Below are 19,513 nucleotides of genomic sequence, written 5' to 3' on the forward strand. Positions count from 1 at the left end.
TAACATTTCTTTAATATGAATTGTGTTTATTTGTGAAAAAAAGGAAAAAAAACTGGTCTCCCTTACTTACACGTTGACTCAATTCAGGAAGCCCTCTCTATCTTACACAGTTGACCCCGCCTAACTTAACTGCTGCCTATCTTATTATTATTACTATCCTACAATGCCCCCATCTAGAAAAGAAAAAAGCAGCTAAGTAAAGAAAAACGAGTGGCCATCATTACTTTAAGAAATGAAGGTCAGTCAGTCCGAAAAATTGGGAAAACTTTGAAAGTGTCCCCAAGTACAGTGGCAAAAACCATCAAGCACTACAAAGAAACCGGCTCACATGAGGACCGCCCCAGGAAAGGAAGACCAAGAGTCACCTCTGCTTCTGAGGATAAGTTTATCCGAGTCACCAGCCTCAGAAATCGTAGGTTAACAGCAGCTCAGATTAGAGACCAGGTCAGTGCCACACAGAGTTCTAGCAGCACACATCTCTACAACAACTGTTAAGAGGAGACTTTGTGCAGCAGGCCTTCATGGTAAAATAGCTGCTAAGAAACCACTGCTAAGAGACTTGTTTGGGCTAGGGAACACAAGGAATGGACATTAGACCAGTGGAAATCTGTGCTTTGGTCTGATGAGTCCAAATTTGAGATCTGTGGTTGCAACCACCGTGTCTTTGTGCGATGCAGAAAAGGTGAACGGATGGACTCTACATGCTTGGTTCCCACCGTGAAGCATGGAGGAGGAGGTGTGATGGTGTGGGGGTGCTTTGCTGATGACATTGTTGTGGATTTTTTTTAAATTGAAGGCATACCGTACCAGCATGGCTACCACAACATGTTGCAGTGGCATGCTATTCCATCCAATTTGCATTTAGTTGGACCATCATTTATTTTTCAACAGGGCAATGACCTCAAACACGCCTCCAGGCTGTGTAAGGGCTATTTGACCAAGAAGGAGAGTGATGGGGTGCTACGCCAGATGATCTGGCCTCCACAGTCACCAGACCTGAACCCAATCGAGATGGTTTGGGGTGAGCTGGACTGCAGAGTGAAGGCAAAAGGGCCAACAAGTGCTAAGTATCTCTGGGAACTCCTTCAAGATTGTTGGAAGACCATTCCCGGTGACTACCTCTTGAAGCTCATCAAGAGAATGCCAAAAGTGTGCAAAGCAGTCATCAAAGCAAAAGGTGTCTACTTTGAAGAAGCTAGAATATAAGACATAATTTCAGTTGTTTCACACTTTTTTGTTAAGTATATAATTCCACTTGTGTTAATTCATAGTTATGATGCCTTCAGTGTGAATGTACAATTTTCATAGTCATGAAAATACAGAAAAATCTTTAAATGAGAAGGTGTGTCCAAACTTTTGGTCTGTACTGTATATGGCTGTCCTCTGTAAGGCCGGGGTCACACTAGCGAGTTTTACGGACGTGTGAGAGGCGCAGAAAATACGCATTGCACACGGACCAATGATTTTCTATGTGGCAGCTCCTATCTGCCGTATTTTACGCATCCGTATTATACGGTATTGTACGGCCGTAGAAAATCGCAGCATGCTGCGTTTGTCAGCAGATTGCGCAAAAAATCCACCAATGAAAGTCAATGGGGGCGAGAAAAATACGGATTACACACGGACTAACTGTGTGACTTGCGAGAAATACGCAGCCGTGTTCTATAGGAAAGTGATTCAGTGCGGTGTGCAGTAAAATCACACTGACCGGTTAGAATAGAATAGCTATAATGTCTACACATATATACACACCTATACTGTGTGTGTGTGTGTGTGTGTATATATATATATATATATAATGAAAAAAGGAACAGCATCAAAATACTACCTTGAAAAAACGTCCAGAGCTTTCCAAACCACTATTGCGAGTGGTAAACATATAAAAAAGGAAAGCAGCACAACAAAAATGAAAAAAAGGTGGACTTTATTGCCTGAACGGCATACAGCGCTAGATAGCAGAAAAGCTGGTAATTCAATTGCTGGCTTTTGCTGTCTCCTTCCCAAACCCGACATAATATGAGACATGGTTTACCTACAGTAAACCTTTTCATATACCTTTTTTTCTTTTGCATATTCCTCACTACTAATGTTAGTAGTGTGTATGTGCAAAATTTGGGGACTCTAGCTGTTAAAATAAAGGGTTAAATCGCGGAAAAAACTGGCGTGGGCTCCCGCACAATTTTCTCCGCCAGAATGGTAAAGCCAGTGACTGAGGGCAGATATTAATAGCCTAGAGAGGGACCATGGTTATTGGCCCCCTCCTGGCTGAAAACATCTGCCCCCAGCCACTCTCTTCCCACTCCCATGTAGCGGTGGGATATGGGGTAATAAAGGGTTAATGTCACCTTGCTATTGTAAGGTGACATTAAGCCAAGTTAATAATGGAGAGGCATCAATAAGACACCTATCCTTTATTAATCCAATAGTAGTAAATGGTTAATAAAACACACACATTAGGAATAAAGTATTTTATTGAAATACAGACACAGGGTGTTGTAATAGTTTATTATACTCTGAATCCAAATGAAGACCCTTGTCACCTGAAACAAACTTAAAATAAAAAATCAACAATATCCCATACCTTCCGTCGTTCAGTCTTGTCCCACGCTGTAAATCCATCTGAAGGGGTTAAATAACTTTACAAGCAGGAGCCTGCTAATACAGCCGCCCCTGCCTGTAAAAATTGGGGAATTGCGCCCCCTGCTGGCATAACCTCAGATGAACTCGAGCATGAGAAAATATTAAGAAAAATTCCCACGTTCGAGATGACATACAGATATATACTATATACAGGGGAGATGACACACAGGTATATACTATATACAGGGGAGATGACACACAGGTATATTCTATATACAGGAGGAGGTGACACACAGGTATATACTATATACAGGAGGAGATGACACACACATATATACTATATACAGGGGAGATGACACACAGGTATATACTATATACAGGGGAGATGACACACGTATATACTATATACAGGAGGAGATGACACACGTATATACTATATACAAGAGGAGATGACATACAGGTATATACTATATAAAAGAGGAGATGTCACATAGGTATATAGACGAGGCGATGACATACAGCAGGTATATACTATATACAGGGGAGATGACATACAGGTATATACTATGTATAGGAGGAGATGACATACAGGTATATAGTATATACAGAAGAGATGACATACAGGTATATAGTATATACAGAAGAGATGACATACAGGTATATACTATATACAGGAGGAGATGACACATAGGTATATACAATATACAGGAGGAAATTACATACAGCAGGTATATACTATTTACAGGGGAGATGACGTACAGATATATACTATATACAGGAGATGACATACAGGTGTATACTATATATAAGGGAGATGACAAACATGTATATACTGAGGGGAAAATGAGAGGTGTGAGTTGAAAATGAGGGGTGTGAGGTGAAAATGAAAAGGTGTGAGTGCAAAATGAGAGGAGTGAGGGAAAATAGTGGAGTGATTGGAAAATGACAGATGTGAGGTCGAAATGACAAGTGTTAGGGGGGAATGAGAGGAGTGAGGGGGAAAATGAGAGGTGTAAGGGAGAAAATGGGAGATGTGAGGGGGAAAATGAGGTGTGATGGGAAAATAAGAGAAGTGAGGTGCTATAACTAACCACAGATATTTACTATGCCCAGGCACCCTGCCTACGGACGACATACAGATCACTATTTTGGGAACATTTCTGCGTATTACGGCCGTAAAAAAGGGACCGTATTTTCATACGCCTAGTGTGACTCCTGCCCAACTCCTTACACAACTACCATGAAAAGACTGCAGCAGACCAGGGATGCCCTGCCAAAATTTAAAGTCAATAGTTTTGGCAGTCTAATGATTTGGTGCAGCATGTATCTTTAATGAACAGCCTTGTCTCTTTTTTTTCCCATGTCTGTGTATTGTAATATGCATATCAATCACTTATAAAGGACATCACACGTTGGAAATCCAAAAGATTTTTATGTGATTTAATTTCACAAATAAGAGATATCTTTACTTACAATTTAAAAATCACTTATAGCAGCAGAAAGGCACCCACGTAGCAACTGATGGGGTTTCTATAGCAATGTCATAGCAACGATGTGCAATCCTTATAGATTCCCTATAGTGTCTTGGACTCATTTACTAGAAAAACAGTCGGAGACTATATTTTTAGAAAGAATCTTAGTGTAAAAGCAGATCTGTCAGATTGATATGCTACGATAAGTACAGGCCATGTATCACAACGACAGGTTAATAATTCTAAAAGCCAAAACAGTAGCCAAGTAGCATAACATATATTTGCTCTATGAACCTTGTAAGAGTAAACTTGACACATAGACCACCGATTCAGTAAGGTATTTCTGCCTGTTTTCTGGTGTAACACCCTTTTATAAGTTGCTAAATTTTTGAGTACGGTAACTCTGATGTTGCACAAAATCTTTCTAACTTTAGACATTTTAACCTCAGTCCCAGCTAGCTTCGCCAAAATGTACTACACCTCGCCAATCTAATTTATGAAAGTTTTGCCCTATTAGTGGAGTAACATTCAACAAAAATGTACATGTACTTCAGTAAGTGATCTTACTAAATTCGGAAAAATCTTGCTATTGCATGTCCCCTCATTAACACTGCTGGGTACAATGTCAGTGTTAATGAATTAGACTCATATTTTGTCTGGGGATTTCATGAGGACAGTGCTCTCCCCCACCATTATGATTGATAGGTAGAGGTAGCTGTGTATGCACATAGTAACCCTATCTAAGATGCCCAAGTGAAGTAGTTGTGGGTGAACTTCAGTCTCCACTCGCTTTGGCGTTCTACAGACATCTCAAGTCCCAGTCACAGTGTGCTGCTATGTGTGAAGGGCATCACACTTACTTTGGGGCAGCAGGCCTCTTCTACGTCTGAATCCAGGAACCCAGCAGCAAATAATCCATGAGACATGAAGTTTATAAAACCACCCAAATGGTGAATAACAATATTTGCAGTCAGATATAGAGGATTAGACCCAATGGGTTATCATCTTTCCCACAGGTACCGGATACAACTTCGGCCCTGGCTCTCGGTATAGGTGGCATGTCCCTCTCACTGGCTTTGCTAGTCCAAGGGAGTCTTCTTCACCTTTAGCAGTATATCCGGATTGCAATACCTTCTGCCCCATGTAATCTGAGTCCATCTTTCCCTGTAGCTTCACAAGCTGAGTGTGCCCCAGGTCCCCGACGTCCATCTCGGGGTTGCCCCAGGCCTCTTAGATGGAATCACACGGAAGGGTATTTTTGGCAATCCACTGCCCCGAGAATTTGGCCCAAGTTGTCCCTGACAGCCTCTTAACCAAGGCCCAGAACTTTACACACTGCTGTCCACACACTGACTGACTCTATCACTTCCTGAACCAGCTATCAACTTTGTTCCCCCTCCCAAATGGGCCGACCACTGCAATTAAGCCTGCCTCAGATAACTGCACCCAGGGGGTATCATACCTTTATCACATACATGAACATCAAATGCATTTAACCCTTGGCATGTAAGGGAGCAATCCATCGCCCCCACCACTGCTACACCTACGTTTCTGAAATATACTGCCAATGCTGTGTTGGGCCTCATTCAGAAGTCCACGATTTTCACGTATTAAACACATATCGATTATAGTCTATGGTGCTGTCCACACATCTATGTTTTTGTGGCACCCATTGCTGCACAAAAAATCACAGCCACATGTCCATTTTTTATACGAGCCACAGATCAAAATTTCCCATACAGGTCTCTAGGTTTGTGGTCCAATCCATGTGCCATTTCTGATTAACATTGCAATGTATAGCAGAAGCCTTGTAATTTTTTTTTTTTACAAATTCCTGATGAAACTCTGATGGTAAAAATTGACAAAAAGACCAAACACTAAAGTAAATAGGATCCAAAACCTGATTAATAAAGACCCATATTTTTACATGTGAGAAAAATCACAGATGTCTGAGGACTGAATTTAGCTGAGGGTGAAGACAACTACAACACTGGCAGACAGACACTTCTTCTCTACCCCACTGCTCCAGTCAGTTGCTAAGCAATGGTTGACATGTTATCAGGCCCAGAGAATTATTTCAACTACTACAGTATATGCTGCTTGGTTATCAAGGTACATTCTTCTTGGCTCAGTTAAATATTTTTTATTCACTATAGCTATTAAAGGAATTGTCCACTACTGTAATATTGATTAGTATCAGATTGGCAGAAGTGCCATTGTCAGGCCATACCAATCAACTCTAATCACTCCTATATACAGCTCTGGCAAAAATTAAGAGACCACTGCAAAATGTTCAGTTTGTCTGATTTTTCTCTTCATAGGTATATTTTTGAGTAAAATGTAAAATTGTTCTTTTAGTCTATAAACTTCTGTCAACGTGTCTCCGAATTTCCAAGCAATACATTTTGTATTTTTTTCTGAAAAGAAGAAATGATCAAAATAAAAACAACAGTGCTTTCACACCTCAAATAATTCAAAGAAAACAAGTTAATAATCTTTTAGAAACAATACTAAAGTTTTAACTCAGGAAGAGTTCAGAAATCAATATTTTGTGCAATAACCATGATTTTTAATCACAGGTTTCATGCGCCTTGGCATGCTTTCCACCAGTCTTTCACACTGCTTCTTGCTCAAAAATGTAAGCAGTTCTTCTTTGTTTGATGGCTTGTGGCTATCCATCATCCTCCTGATTACATTCCAGAGGTTTTCAGTGGGGTTCAGGTCTGGAGATTGGGCTGCCCATCACAGGGTTTTGATGTGGTGGTCTCTTAAATTTTGTCAATGGAGCGCCTGCCAGGGTCGTGGGGATACTCGGTACCGTGTCGGTTCTTAAAGAGATGTGTTACGGCAGCAGTGACCCAGTCCGTGGCCCTGGGCGTCCAATGAAAATGATGATAAAAGGGAATTGTTTGTGACGCTACCTGTGGTGTTCGGTCAATATATCCGACGCTGCAGTTCAGATCCACTGGGGCAGTTGGTGACGCAGCAAAGATGTTTCAGCTCTCCATGGTGGTTGTGGTAGTTGTAGTGCAGGGCAAATGGTGCAGGAATAATTCAGAGGACACAGCTGAGTGCAGTTTTCAACGCTTTACTCACAGTTCTGCAGATTACTGTCTCCGGTCGTGTGCTGTGTCCTTCGGGTCTGTGGTCCAGCCTATCCCCAGATGATTTGGGGTACACCGTTTCAGGACTCCTCTCTTATGCTCCTTTCCTGGCCACCTCACTGCACTGATTCCCGTCTCTCCTGCCCTGCACCTTCACACAGTGTCCCAAGCCAGCAACACTCTGAGTCCCCTTTGTTCTATGTTGCTGCCTTTTCAGCAAATATGTGTGGATGTGGCTATGGCAGTTACAGATACCACAGCGGCCGGCTTGCTATGTGAGTCTTGTAGGTTCTCCTCTAGTCTTGGGGACCAGTTACCGCACTGCGACCTGGTCCCTCCACCCAACAGTAGTAGGCGTGGATGCGGGACCCATGGGAGGATTCTTCAGTACCCGTGCGCATAGTACTCCTTCTTTCTCACTTTCTGTAGCTTCTCTCTAGCTCCCTCTGACAGGGAGCCTTTCTGCAGTCTTACACCATTCAGCTCCTCTCTCACACTCAGTCTGACTAACTTTCCCTCCTAATTAGCTCCTCCCCTTTTTTCCACGAGAACTCTACTCTCTCCACCCACACCCTCTACCTAGTAACCCTCTCCAGTCTGGGATGAGGCCATCTTCCCAAAGGGTATGACCAGGTGCTCTGACTGGAGTGGTGAGGTGTTGGATACTGGTGTTAGAGTCCTGGGTAGTGCTCCCTCCTTACTGGAGAGTGGGATACCACACCTCTGGATGAGATGCAATACCTCTGTGGCGACAGGACCCTCAGGGGCGCCACATTAGAGCTGTATATAATCCTCAGAGGTGAGCACTTAAGCATCACAGTATAGACTCAATTTCACCTGCTTTTGTGAAAATTAGTCTAACAGGTGACGACTCACAAAAATGTAATAGTTTTTCAGCTGGTGACCATAGATAAATACTGTACTCATCCTTCATGACTGATTCTTGTCTAATTTGGCATTTTTCTATTGTCCTTGTCACTACTTGTATCTCCTCCATGATGGCACATCAATTAGAGCAATGACAAAAAGGCTTGCTACACCTCCCAGCATAGTGTTAGGCCAATTTCATTGTGCGCGTTTCCAGAACACGTGGTATCTGTTTTTTTTCTTGGATGCCACATGTACCTATTATAACCTATGTTGCTGTGCACATTAGTTTTTTTTACATTCACCATGTATCTGTGTAAACCACACTGAGACATGTCTGTTTTTTTACCGGCCTCCGTGTGCTGTATGTGTTTAACATTGAAAAGTTTAGGAGAAGCTTTGTCATTTTCTTTTTCTTTAACCACAGTTGAAAAACACTGTTGGCACACTGATGAGACCAGTAGTGTTTTTTTCCAGTACTGTTTTTTATGGATGTGTGAAGGAGGCCTTAAGAGCATGGCATGGAAATTGGGACACAAGTTGTTACATGAGGAGAGCTGGATAGCATGATAGAAGGTCATAAAAAATGCAGCAGGACCAGTATATGCCCCTTTCTTTGAGGATGGACAGAGAGCGCATTGAAGGACCTCTACATTGTATAGCTAAAGTGCACTACTGGTGTGTATGTTTCTAACAAGACAGACTCCATGATGGTGGCACAAAGGCCTCACTTCCTGTAGTAGGACCTGGACTCAGTCGATGCTCAATTGGCATTCATCAGACAACACAAGCATTAGAAGATCTGCCATTTATATCCCATTCACTTTACAAATGAGAAGAGTATGCTCATACTGAGCTCATGTTAAAGTGTTGGGAGATGCAGTGATGAACACAGTGCTGCATGCAACACCATCCAGCATGGCCAGTTTGGCGGTGGATCAAAAGGCATATTCTTGAAGGGTAACACAAATTATCACATAATAGCTGAAAGTACATTGACTTGTGTTAAACACCAGGATGAGCTCTGAGTTCCTCCTAGTGTGGGACTTTGCCAAGCCTCATGTGGTCAAAATTTGTAGGCAGTTCCTGGATGGCAAAGACAGTGATGCCATTGACTTGTCCTCGCATTCCCTAGTCCTGAATCCAATTAAAAACCGCTGGGACATCAGTGCTTCCAAAGTCATCAAGTAGTTCCACACACTCAAGGAGCTCACTGATGCCTGATCCATATCTGGGAGGAGAATCCTCTAGAACACAATCTGCCATCTAATAATGAACATGCACAAACTACTGAGCCTTAGTGGGTAAGATTTTGGGCCCAGGAAGAACTGTCTCTTCAACAGTGATTTTATTTTAAGATATTTTCCTATCAAAAAGAAAGGACAAGTATAATACTCACATAAAATAAATTGTTGCCCATCTGGGCTGTACCTAAAGACATTAAATCCCCCTTAGGGCTCAATCAGACATTAGTTTTTCATAGATAGTAGTCATACCAACTATAATCTGTGTATACCATTTTTACAGATGAGCAGTCCACACACCAAAACGTGCAGACACATCCGATTTTGATCCAATAAATAAATAATAAATCAAACCCATAGAATGTAAGTCCGCAAGGACAGGGCCCTCTCCCCTCTGTACCAGTCTGTCATTGTAAATTTGTTCACTGTAAACGATATCTATAACTCTGTACGTAACGTAACCCCTTACCCATGTACAGCACCATGGAATTAATGGTGCTATATAAATAAATAATAATAAACTTAGCAATGCAAGTCTACGGGTGTGTGAAAAAGTGGGAAAGCACCCAGATGCTATCCTTGTGATATCTGATTTTTGTATGTTTTTTATATAAGCTTGAAAAAAATTCTCCTATTCAAAAAGAAAAGATGAATCTCTGATGGTAAAAACTGACACATTGATCATATTGTAACCAAAATCTGATTAAAAACACTGATGAAAATGGGTCTGTAAGAAAAATCATAGACAACTGGATGAGCTGTAATTGGCCTATGCACTGAAGTAAAACGCAGCTAACTTTTTCAAAGGCTGTTTAGTTCGTTTTTGCAATCACATGCACCAGCAGAGAAAAAACAAGACCAACTATAGATGTAAATTGTAATCAATTTATTTGGCTTTTTGGTAAGACTCATCTACGTTTGGCGCAAGTGGCATAAAAACTGAGAGAGTCATACGTTTGTCCAAAACAGATGTGCAACGAAAATTCTGAAGCAAGTCACGTAATATATTTCCCCACATCTCACCTTTCAGCAAAGCTCCTTCAGCTGTATTTCACCATATTAGGCATCCTGTTCCTGGACTATATTGTATGAATTGCATTTTTGTAGCTGTTTTGTAACTACCGTATATGTACAGTATATCATGAATGAAACATAAGAGAGAATGGACAATGGTTAAGCAGGTAATGGTATACGATCATTGAATGCTTTTGGTCGGTATATGCTTTCCTTGCAGGGGGATAGAATGAGCAAATATTTTATAAAGTATTGTGGAGCTTGTTTTTCTTTTCGCAACCCCCCTGCAGTTAATGCTACTTAATAATTGAGAGCTCTTCCTACTAACAGTTGATGAAAACAAGCATGTATGTGACCATTGGTTTTATTAAAATAGTCAAAGATTTTTGGCTTTATCATGTGTTGCTATAGATTTTCTTGGGTATCAATTGTGGTAGATTGACTCACTTGGCTGCTGAAAGAGGTAGTCACAGGAACACTTTCCATTTAAGATTTCAGCTGATTTATTACAACCGTGCTGCATAAACTAGTCCAAAGTTAAGTAAACGAACACGGCCCTTCTGGCATATCTGGGAAAACAAAATAGCACACCGTACAGTATGTGTGGCCACAGGGATCCACCTGCTTAGGGGAACAAAAGCAAGGTTCAGTTGTCTTTAACACCAGTTCAGCTCTGGAGGTCTCCTCTCCAGGCACACCACACACTGCATTATGGCAGTCCGTTAGATGGACTGCGTTACACCGCGGCATAACGTGGTGTAACGCAGTCTGTTAACGCTGCCACTAACCCCTATTATTGGGCGCATCGCCAACGCATGCCATAATCGGCATGCACTAGCGATGTGCCGTCATTCAGTGAAGGAGCCTCGGACGCGGGCTGCAGCACAGATGAATCCTCTGCGCTAGCAGTATAGCATAACGCGATGGCGTGTATGCTATAGCGTTAACGCAACCCGTCAACGCTATGCGTTGAATGGGCTGCTTTAACGCAATATGAACCTGGCCTTAATGAGTCCCAAGCCTCCACATTTACCTGATGGACCACACCCTGGGGTGGAGATATGGTGTACACAGCCTCCCACCCACTCTTCAGCTGTTCACAAAAACGTAGCCCTTAATATGGCCTATTAACACTTACTTACTATGCTGGAGTATTTTTCCAGGTTCATATAACTGAGGCTAACATCCTGATACATATCTCCCCACCAGTATTTCACCAGTGACCTTCTCAGTCTATTTTCTAAATGTTTTTTTTAGATATTTGACACCAATCACTGATTACTATCCATGTGCTGTACTGTTTTTTCTAACATATGGTGAGTTTACACAAAATATTCATATATGTTTAGCATTTAAAGGAGTTGTCCCGCAATCACAACTTATCTGCTATCCCTATAATAAGTGATGAGTTGCTGATCACTCTCCACAGATCACGAAAATAAGGGTCCTCATATCCCATTTCGAGTACAGCATTCAAATGGTGATCCATTGAAAGTCTATCAGACCAATCGAGGTAGCTGAGTGTTGTACTCTTCTATCTCGATCAGTCCCATAAAATTTGAATGCAGAAGGCTGTGGCCAGATATCAGGAGAGGATAGCTAATAAATTTAGATACTAGAATCAGAAGACTAGAGCAAGTGAATTACCATCTTTGTACATAGATGAATTTGTTGAGAAAGGAAGATGAGAAGGACCTATGGAAAAGTTGATAGCATCGAGAGGCTGAGGGAGAGATAGAGTTGTTTATCGAGATGCCAAGTCACCAATATTGTGAGCTGGTGTATTAAGAGATCAAAAAGATCCCTCTTTGGCTGTAAAAGAAAATATATGTAAATAGTTTTTTGTCTCACTCAAAAAACAAAGTATTCTAGGAGAGATTTCTTGCTAACGTGAAAAATTATATTTGCTCTCAGAGTAAAGAGGCCCCTTCAAAGAAAGGAAACATGATAAACAAGTAACCTAATTGGATAACTTATTGAAGCTTGACTTTTAGATTAAAACAAATTTTGTATCTGCAACATCAATCTCAGAGAAACGGCAACTCCAAGACTCCTGTTCAATGGTAGTTTCCTGGCATTCTGCTTCTTCTTTGCTTTCCTTTCTGCAGAAAGCTTTTTAAGGTGTCTCCATCACACATTTGGTAGAAATGGAGCGACTGTCGGATGGCTCACTCTTGGGTTCAAGCACATTTTCATCTGTTTACAAAGATGTTTTAAGCAGTAATTTCAAACCTCTCTTTATTTTTTTTATTACAGACTTAATTTTTAATTTAATCTTCATATCTGCAAGATGGGTGAGAAAGATGAAAATTCTGACAACTTGTTCCTAAAAGATGATATAGCAAAGGGTGAAAAAGCTGAAGGTTGCGCGCACAGCTGGCAGCATGCTATGAGAAAGAGAGCATCGCGAGCTGGAAATCAAATGCGCACAATGACGTTTACAAGTGTCCGTGGATTTCTCCATCGAAATGCTTTTGTGATCCTCACAATTGCTGCTGTCGTGCTGGGTATGCTATTTGGAGCTGTTATTGTTGATCTATTGTTCATAGGATTAATAATCTGATTGTCTTAATTTAGACAATATGATAACTAACGATTTCTATTTATGTGTTATGTTAAACATTTTATATATTCTTTTTAATATATTTTTGTAATTTCTTCAGGTATTGTTTTGGCTTTTGCTCTAAGGCCCTACAAAATGTCTTACCGGCAGATCAAGTATTTTTCTTTTCCTGGAGAACTGCTTATGAGGATGCTACAGATGCTAGTGTTACCTCTTATAGTGTCCAGTTTGGTAACAGGTAATCATTGTTTTTATTTTCACTGTTCTATAGTTCACTGTTTTCATGGTTGTTACGGAAAATAGCTGGCAAACTTGTTGACAGAACGTCCTTGAATATGTTTCCTATAATGCCACAGGTCAGTTATAACAGGATGATGAAGACTATGCATCCCAGAATGCAATCGCCAGAGCAGATCTCTAAGATTTCCTCTTTCAAACTTGGACTATTGTACCATTATTGATGCTTTAAATGTAATATGCTATAAATATAATATACATATTGGCGAAATAGGATGGCACCTTAATATATACACAAAAGCCACATGACATGTTTCGCTAACAAGTAGCAACATCAAGTAGTATGGGGCTCTTTTCAGCCCTATAGTAATTTCTAATGAAGTTTACACCAGGGAAACTGATTGCAGCCGTACACCTCTATAACATTTTATCTCTACAAGAAATAGCCATTGCACAGAGCTAAAGGCCATGGCGGAACAGTTGGCGAGTTGATGTGTTGCCATATTTAGTCCAAGATTGCAGAAAAAACGGGTCCACAATTGATTAACAGCAACAAAGTTTATTTAATCGTTTTAAAATTGTGATATAAACAGGACGTCTAAATTACTATTTCATCATCTCCTTAGTCAGGCTTGGACTGGTCCATAGGAGAACAAGGAAATTCCCCGGTGGGCCCCTGTGCAGGAGTGTGCCCTCCATACCTCTTATATAAGCAGTAATTGACGCAATGCACATGATTCACTACATTATGCATTTAACAAACTACCCAGTTCGTAATTATATAGAAGAATAGGTAAATTTGTGAATGAAGCTTTTTGTAATACCTACATGCAGCTGAAAAGTGGGCTCCCAGAGTCCGTGTAATTGCCAGCCCTTAGCACCCAAGTCCAACAATGTCCCCAGTATGGAACCACTTGGAGGACCACATAAATATGTATCATCTCATCTTTAAGAATACATGTCACTTAGCTGGGCCATCAACCCAAAAAGGGAGTTGTCAACTTAGTACAATCCCAGTTAGGACAAGGTTGACTGGGAGATATGATTCAGCTTTAGTTTGTTGGGAAATGTTCAATTCTCCATTTTTGTTAATTTTCCATATTGATTGTTTTAGGCATGGCATCTCTTGACAGCAAAGCCTCAGGTAAAATGGGCTTGCGAGCAGTAGTTTACTACACTGTAACTACCCTAATAGCCGTTTTCATTGGCATTGTTATGGTGATCATCATTCATCCAGGCAAAGGCAGTAAGGAGACTATGACAGCCCAAGGAAAAATTGAGAGAGTACAGGCTGCAGATGCTATGTTGGATTTAATAAGGTAAGAATGACAGTTTTATATTAATGAAACCTTCTAAAAACACCAATCATTCAAATCATACCACTCAAAACACCTACCTAATATTGTGTTGGTTGTCCAAGTTGTGACACCAAAGTAGTGGTGACCTGTCTGAAAGTGTCTTGTGTTATATGGCACCAAGATGTTAGCATGAGATCCTAACAAGTACTTTAATGGGAACCTGTCACTTGATTCATGTCTCCCAAACCAGCTAGTCCAGTGCCGACCCTGGCCAGCTGTTCACAGCGCCACTAGAAATGATTGATAGGTCTCTCACTAAGTACACACATGGGAGAGACTTAGAGTGGTGTGGGGAGAAGCCTCAAACTATATACACTCTATCTGGCGTTAAGAAAAAAATGTACCTGACTGCAATCTTGCAGTCAGATTCTGATTTATGCTGCCTGTGAATCGAGTGACAGGTTCTCTTGAAATTACAGTGTGGGCTCCATGGATTTTATTAGTTGTTCCTGTGCATACACCAAATGCTCTCTTGGTTTGGGATCTGAGGAATTTGGAGGCAAAGTCAATATTGTGAACTCATTATCATGTTCCTGAAACCATTCCTGAAATATTATTGCAGTCTGGAAGTGTTAAAAAAGGCCAATGGATTATGTAATGTAGACCAAGTACACCCTTTTAACCCCTTAACGACCGCCGATACGCCTTTTAACGGCGGCCGCTAAGGGTACTTAAACCACAGCGCCGTTAATTAATGGCGCTGTGGAAAAAAGTGTATAGCTCCCCCCAGAGTCCGATTTTCTCTGGGGTCTCGGCTGCCGGGGGTAGCCGAGACCCCAGAGAACATGATTCGGGTCGGTTTTTACCGACCCCGCTTTTGCGATCGCCGGTAATTAACCGTTTAGGCTACGTTCACATTAGCATTACGCTAATGTGCGTCGCTGTTGCGTCGGCGACGCAGCGGCGACGCAGCGGCGACGCGCCCCTATGTTTAACATAGGGGACGCGTGCGTTTTTTTTGGTCGCGTTTTTCGACACATGCGTCGTTTCCGACGCTAGCGTCGGACGCAAGAAAATGCAACAAGTTGCATTTTTTGTGCGTCCGATTTTCGTCAAAAAACGACGCACGCGTCGCAAAACGCAGCGTTTTTACGCGCGTTTTTTGTGCGTCGTGCGTTGCGTCGCCGACGCACCGGCGCGTAACGCTAATGTGAACGTAGCCTTACCGGCGATCGCAAAAAAAACAAAAAACGCGATTTCTTTTTAATTTCTCTGTCCTCCGATGTGATCGCACATCAGAGGACAGAGAAATGGAGTCCCAGGTAGCCCCCCAATACTCACCTGTCTCCCCCGTTGCTCCTCGTGGCTCCCGATGGGCGCCGCCATCTTTTTCCGGCAAAAAAATGGCGGGCGCATGCGCAGTGCGCCCGCCGGTCGGCAGCGGGAGAATCTTTTGGGGTCTCGGCTGCCGGGAGTAGCCGAGACCCCAAAGAACATGATCGGGGTCGGTTTTACCGACCCCAGTTTTGCGATCGCCGGTAATTAACTGTTTACCGGTGACCGCAAAAAAAAAAAAAAAGTAATGTGTAATTCTCTGTCCTCTGATGTGATCGCACATCAGAGGACAGAGAATTAGGGGGATTCGGGGACCCTGCCATACTTACCGGTGTCCCTGGGTCCTCCTGCTGCTCCTCCTGGCCGCCGGCGTCTTCATGGCAAAAGAAAATGGCGGGCGCATGCGCAGTGCGCCGGCCATCTGTCGCCATCTGCTGGCCGGCAGGAGAAGAGCAGTTGGGGCTAAAATTAGGGTTAGGGCTAGGGTTAGGGTTGGGGCTAAATTTAGGGTTAGTGTTGGGGCTAAATTTAGGGTTAGGGTTGGGGCTAAATTTAGGGTTAGGCTTCTTTCACACTTACGTCGGTATGGGGCCGTCGCAATGCGTCGGCCCGACATACCGACGCACATTGTGAAAATTGTGCACAACGTGGGCAGCGGATGTAGTTTTTCAACGCATCCGCTGCCCAATCTATGTCCTGGGGAGGAGGGGGGCGGAGTTACGGCCACGCATGCGCGGTCAGAAATGGCGGACGCGACGTACAAAAAAATGTTATATTGAACTTTTTTTGTGCCGACGGTCCGCCAAAACACAACTGATCCAGTGTACGATGGACGCGACGTGTGGCCATCCGTCACGATCCGTCGGCAATACAAGTCTAAGGGCAAAAAACGCATCCTGCGGGCACATTTGCAGGATCCGTTTTTTGTCCAAAATGATGGATTGCGACGGATGCCAAACGACGCAAGTGTGAAAGTAGCCTTAGGGTTGGGGCTAAAGTTAGGGTTAGAGTTGGGATTAGGGTTAGGGTTTGGATTAGGGTTAGGGTTGGCATTAAGGTTACGCTTGGGATTAGGGTTAGGTTTGGGATTAGGGTTAAAGTTAGGGTTGTGATTAGGGGTGTATTGGGATTAGGGTTAGGTTTGAGGTTAGGGTTGAGATTAGGATTAGGGGTGTGTTGGATTTAGGGTTTTGATTAGGGTTAGGGTTGACATTTAGGGTTGTTTTGGGGTAAGGGTTGTGATTATCGTTAGGGTTAGTGATTAGGATTATGGATCGGGTTGGGATTAGGGTTAGGGGTGTGTTGGGGTTAGGGTTGGAGCAAGAATTGGGGGGTTTCCACTGTTTAGGTACATCAGGGGGTCTCCAAACACGACAGCCAGTTTTGCGCTCAAAAAGTCAAATGGTGCTCCCTCCCTTCTGAGCTCTGCCGTGCGCCCAAACAGTGGGTTACCCCCACATATGGGGCATCAGTGTACTCGGGATAAATTGGACAACAACTTTTGAGGTCCAATTTCTCCTGTTACCCTTGTGCAAATAAAAACTTGGGGGCTACAAAATCTTTTTTGTGGAAAAAAAATATTTTTTATTTTCATGACTCTGCATTCTAAACTTCTGTGAAGCACTTGGGCATTCAAAGTTCTCACCACACATCTAGATAAGTTCCTTGGGGGGGTCTGGTTTCCAAAACGGGGTCACTTGTGGGGGGTTACTACTGTTTAGGTACATCAGGGGCTCTGCAAACGCAACATAACGCCCACAGACCATTCTATCTAAGTCTGCATTCCAAAACGGCGCTCCTTCCCTTCCGAGCTCTGCCGTGCGCCCAAACAGTGGTTTACCCCCACATATGGGGCATCAGCATACTTGGGATAAATTGGACAACAACTATAGTGGTCAAATTTCTCCTGTTACCCTTGTGAAAATATAAACTTGGGGGCTACAAAATCTTTTTTTTTCACGACTCTGCATTCTAAACTTCTGTGAAGCACTTGGGCATTCAAAGTTCTCACCACACATCTAGATAAGTTCCTTGGGTGGTCTAGTTTCCAAAATGGGGTCACTTGTAGAGGGTTTCTACTGTTTAGGTACATCAGGGGCTCTGCAAACGCAACATAACGCCAGCAGACCATTCTATCAAAGTCTGCATTCCAAAACGGCGCTCCTTCTGAGCTCTGCCGTGCGCCCAAACAGTGGTTTACCCCGATATATGGGGTACCAGCATACTCAGGACAAATTGGACAACAACTTTTGGGGTCCAATTTCTTTTGTTACACTTGTGAAAATAAAAACTTGGGGGTCAAAAAATCTTTTTTGTGGGAAAAAAAATATTTTTTATTTTCACGACTCTGCATTCTAAACTTCTGTGAAGCACTTGGGCATTCAAAGTTCTCACCACTCATCTAGATAAGTTCCATGGGGGGTCTAGTTTCCAAAATGGGGTCACTTGTGGGGGGTTTCCACTGTTTAGGCACATCAGGGGCTCTCCAAACGCGACATGGCGTCCGATCTCAATTCCAGACAATTCTACATTGAAAAAGTAAAACGGCACTCCTTCTCTTCCAAGCTCTGCGGTGCGCCCAAACAATGGTTTACCCCAACATATTGGGTATCGACGTACTCAGGAGAAATTGCACTACAACTTTTGTGGTCTAATTTCTCCTGTTACCCTTGTGAAAATAAAAATTTGGGGGCAAAAATATCATTTTTGTGTAAACAAATGCGATTTTTTATTTTCACGGCTCTACGTTATAAAATTCTGTGAAGCTCTTGGGGGTTCAAAGTGCTCACCACACATCTGGATAAGTTCCTTAAGGGGTCTAGTTTCCAAAATGGTGTCACTTGTGGGTGGTTTCCACTGTTTAGGCACATCAGGGGCTCTCTAAACGTGACATGGCGTTCGATCTCCATTCCAGCCAATTCTGCATTCAAAAAGTCAAACGGCGCTCCTTCACTTCCAAGTTCTGCGGTGCGCCCAAAAAGTAGTTTATCCCCACATATGGGGTATTGGCGTATTCAGGAGAAATTGCATAACAAAATTTATGGTTACATTTCTGTTTTTACACTTGTGAAAATAAAAAAAATGGTTCTGAATTAAAATGTTTGCAAAAAAAAGTTAAATGTTCATTTTTTCCTTCCACATTGTTTCAGTTCCTGTGAAGCACGTAAAGGGTTAATAAACTTCTTGAATGTGGTTTTGAGAACCTTGAGGGGTGTAGTTTTTAGAATGGTGTCACACTTTGTTATTTTCTATCATATAGACCCCTCAAAATGACTTCAAATGTGATGTGGTCCCTAAAAAAAATGGTGTTGTAAAAATGAGAAATTGCTGGTCCACTTTTAACCCTTATAACTCCCTAACAAAAAAAAATGTTGTTTCCAAAATTGTGCTGATGTAAAGTAGACATGTGGGAAATGTTATTTATTAACTATTTTTTGTGACATATCTCTCTGATTTAAGGGCATAAAAATACAAAGTTTGAAAATTGCAAAATTTTAAAAATTTTCGCCATATTTCCGTTTTTTTCATAAATAATCGCAAGTAATATCGAAATGTTACCACTAACATGAAGTACTATATGTCATGAAAAAACAGTCTCAGAATTAGCGGGAGCCGTTGAAGCGTTCCAGAGTTATAACCTCATAAAGTGACAGTGGTCAGAATTGTAAAAATTGGCTCGGTCATTAAGTACCAAATTGGCTCTGTCACTAAGGGGTTAAGGCAGTAACAGTAAACAGTAACATTGTTTAGGAAGGTGGTACATTTCATAGAAACATCCAGGTAAATGTCAGGAACCAAT

The 19,513-nt window shown here is 42.1% G+C and overlaps 1 protein-coding gene across 3 annotated transcripts in view; it reads left to right on the forward strand.

The window, feature by feature from the left end:
• LOC138651364 (excitatory amino acid transporter 1-like) overlaps window positions 1-19,513 on the forward strand; it is a 273,291-nt gene that overhangs the window by 105,791 nt on the left and 147,987 nt on the right. For all 3 annotated transcript variants that reach the window (XM_069741505.1, XM_069741495.1, XM_069741514.1), the window contains exons 2-4: window positions 12,538-12,788; window positions 12,945-13,082; window positions 14,196-14,400. In XM_069741505.1, the coding sequence (XP_069597606.1) occupies window positions 12,572-12,788; window positions 12,945-13,082; window positions 14,196-14,400 (560 nt within the window). In that variant the 5' untranslated portion in view covers window positions 12,538-12,571. The remainder of the gene's footprint in view (window positions 1-12,537; window positions 12,789-12,944; window positions 13,083-14,195; window positions 14,401-19,513) is intronic.

Source organism: Ranitomeya imitator, chromosome 1, assembly GCF_032444005.1.
Source record: "Ranitomeya imitator isolate aRanImi1 chromosome 1, aRanImi1.pri, whole genome shotgun sequence".
Lineage (NCBI taxonomy): Eukaryota > Metazoa > Chordata > Amphibia > Anura > Dendrobatidae > Ranitomeya > Ranitomeya imitator.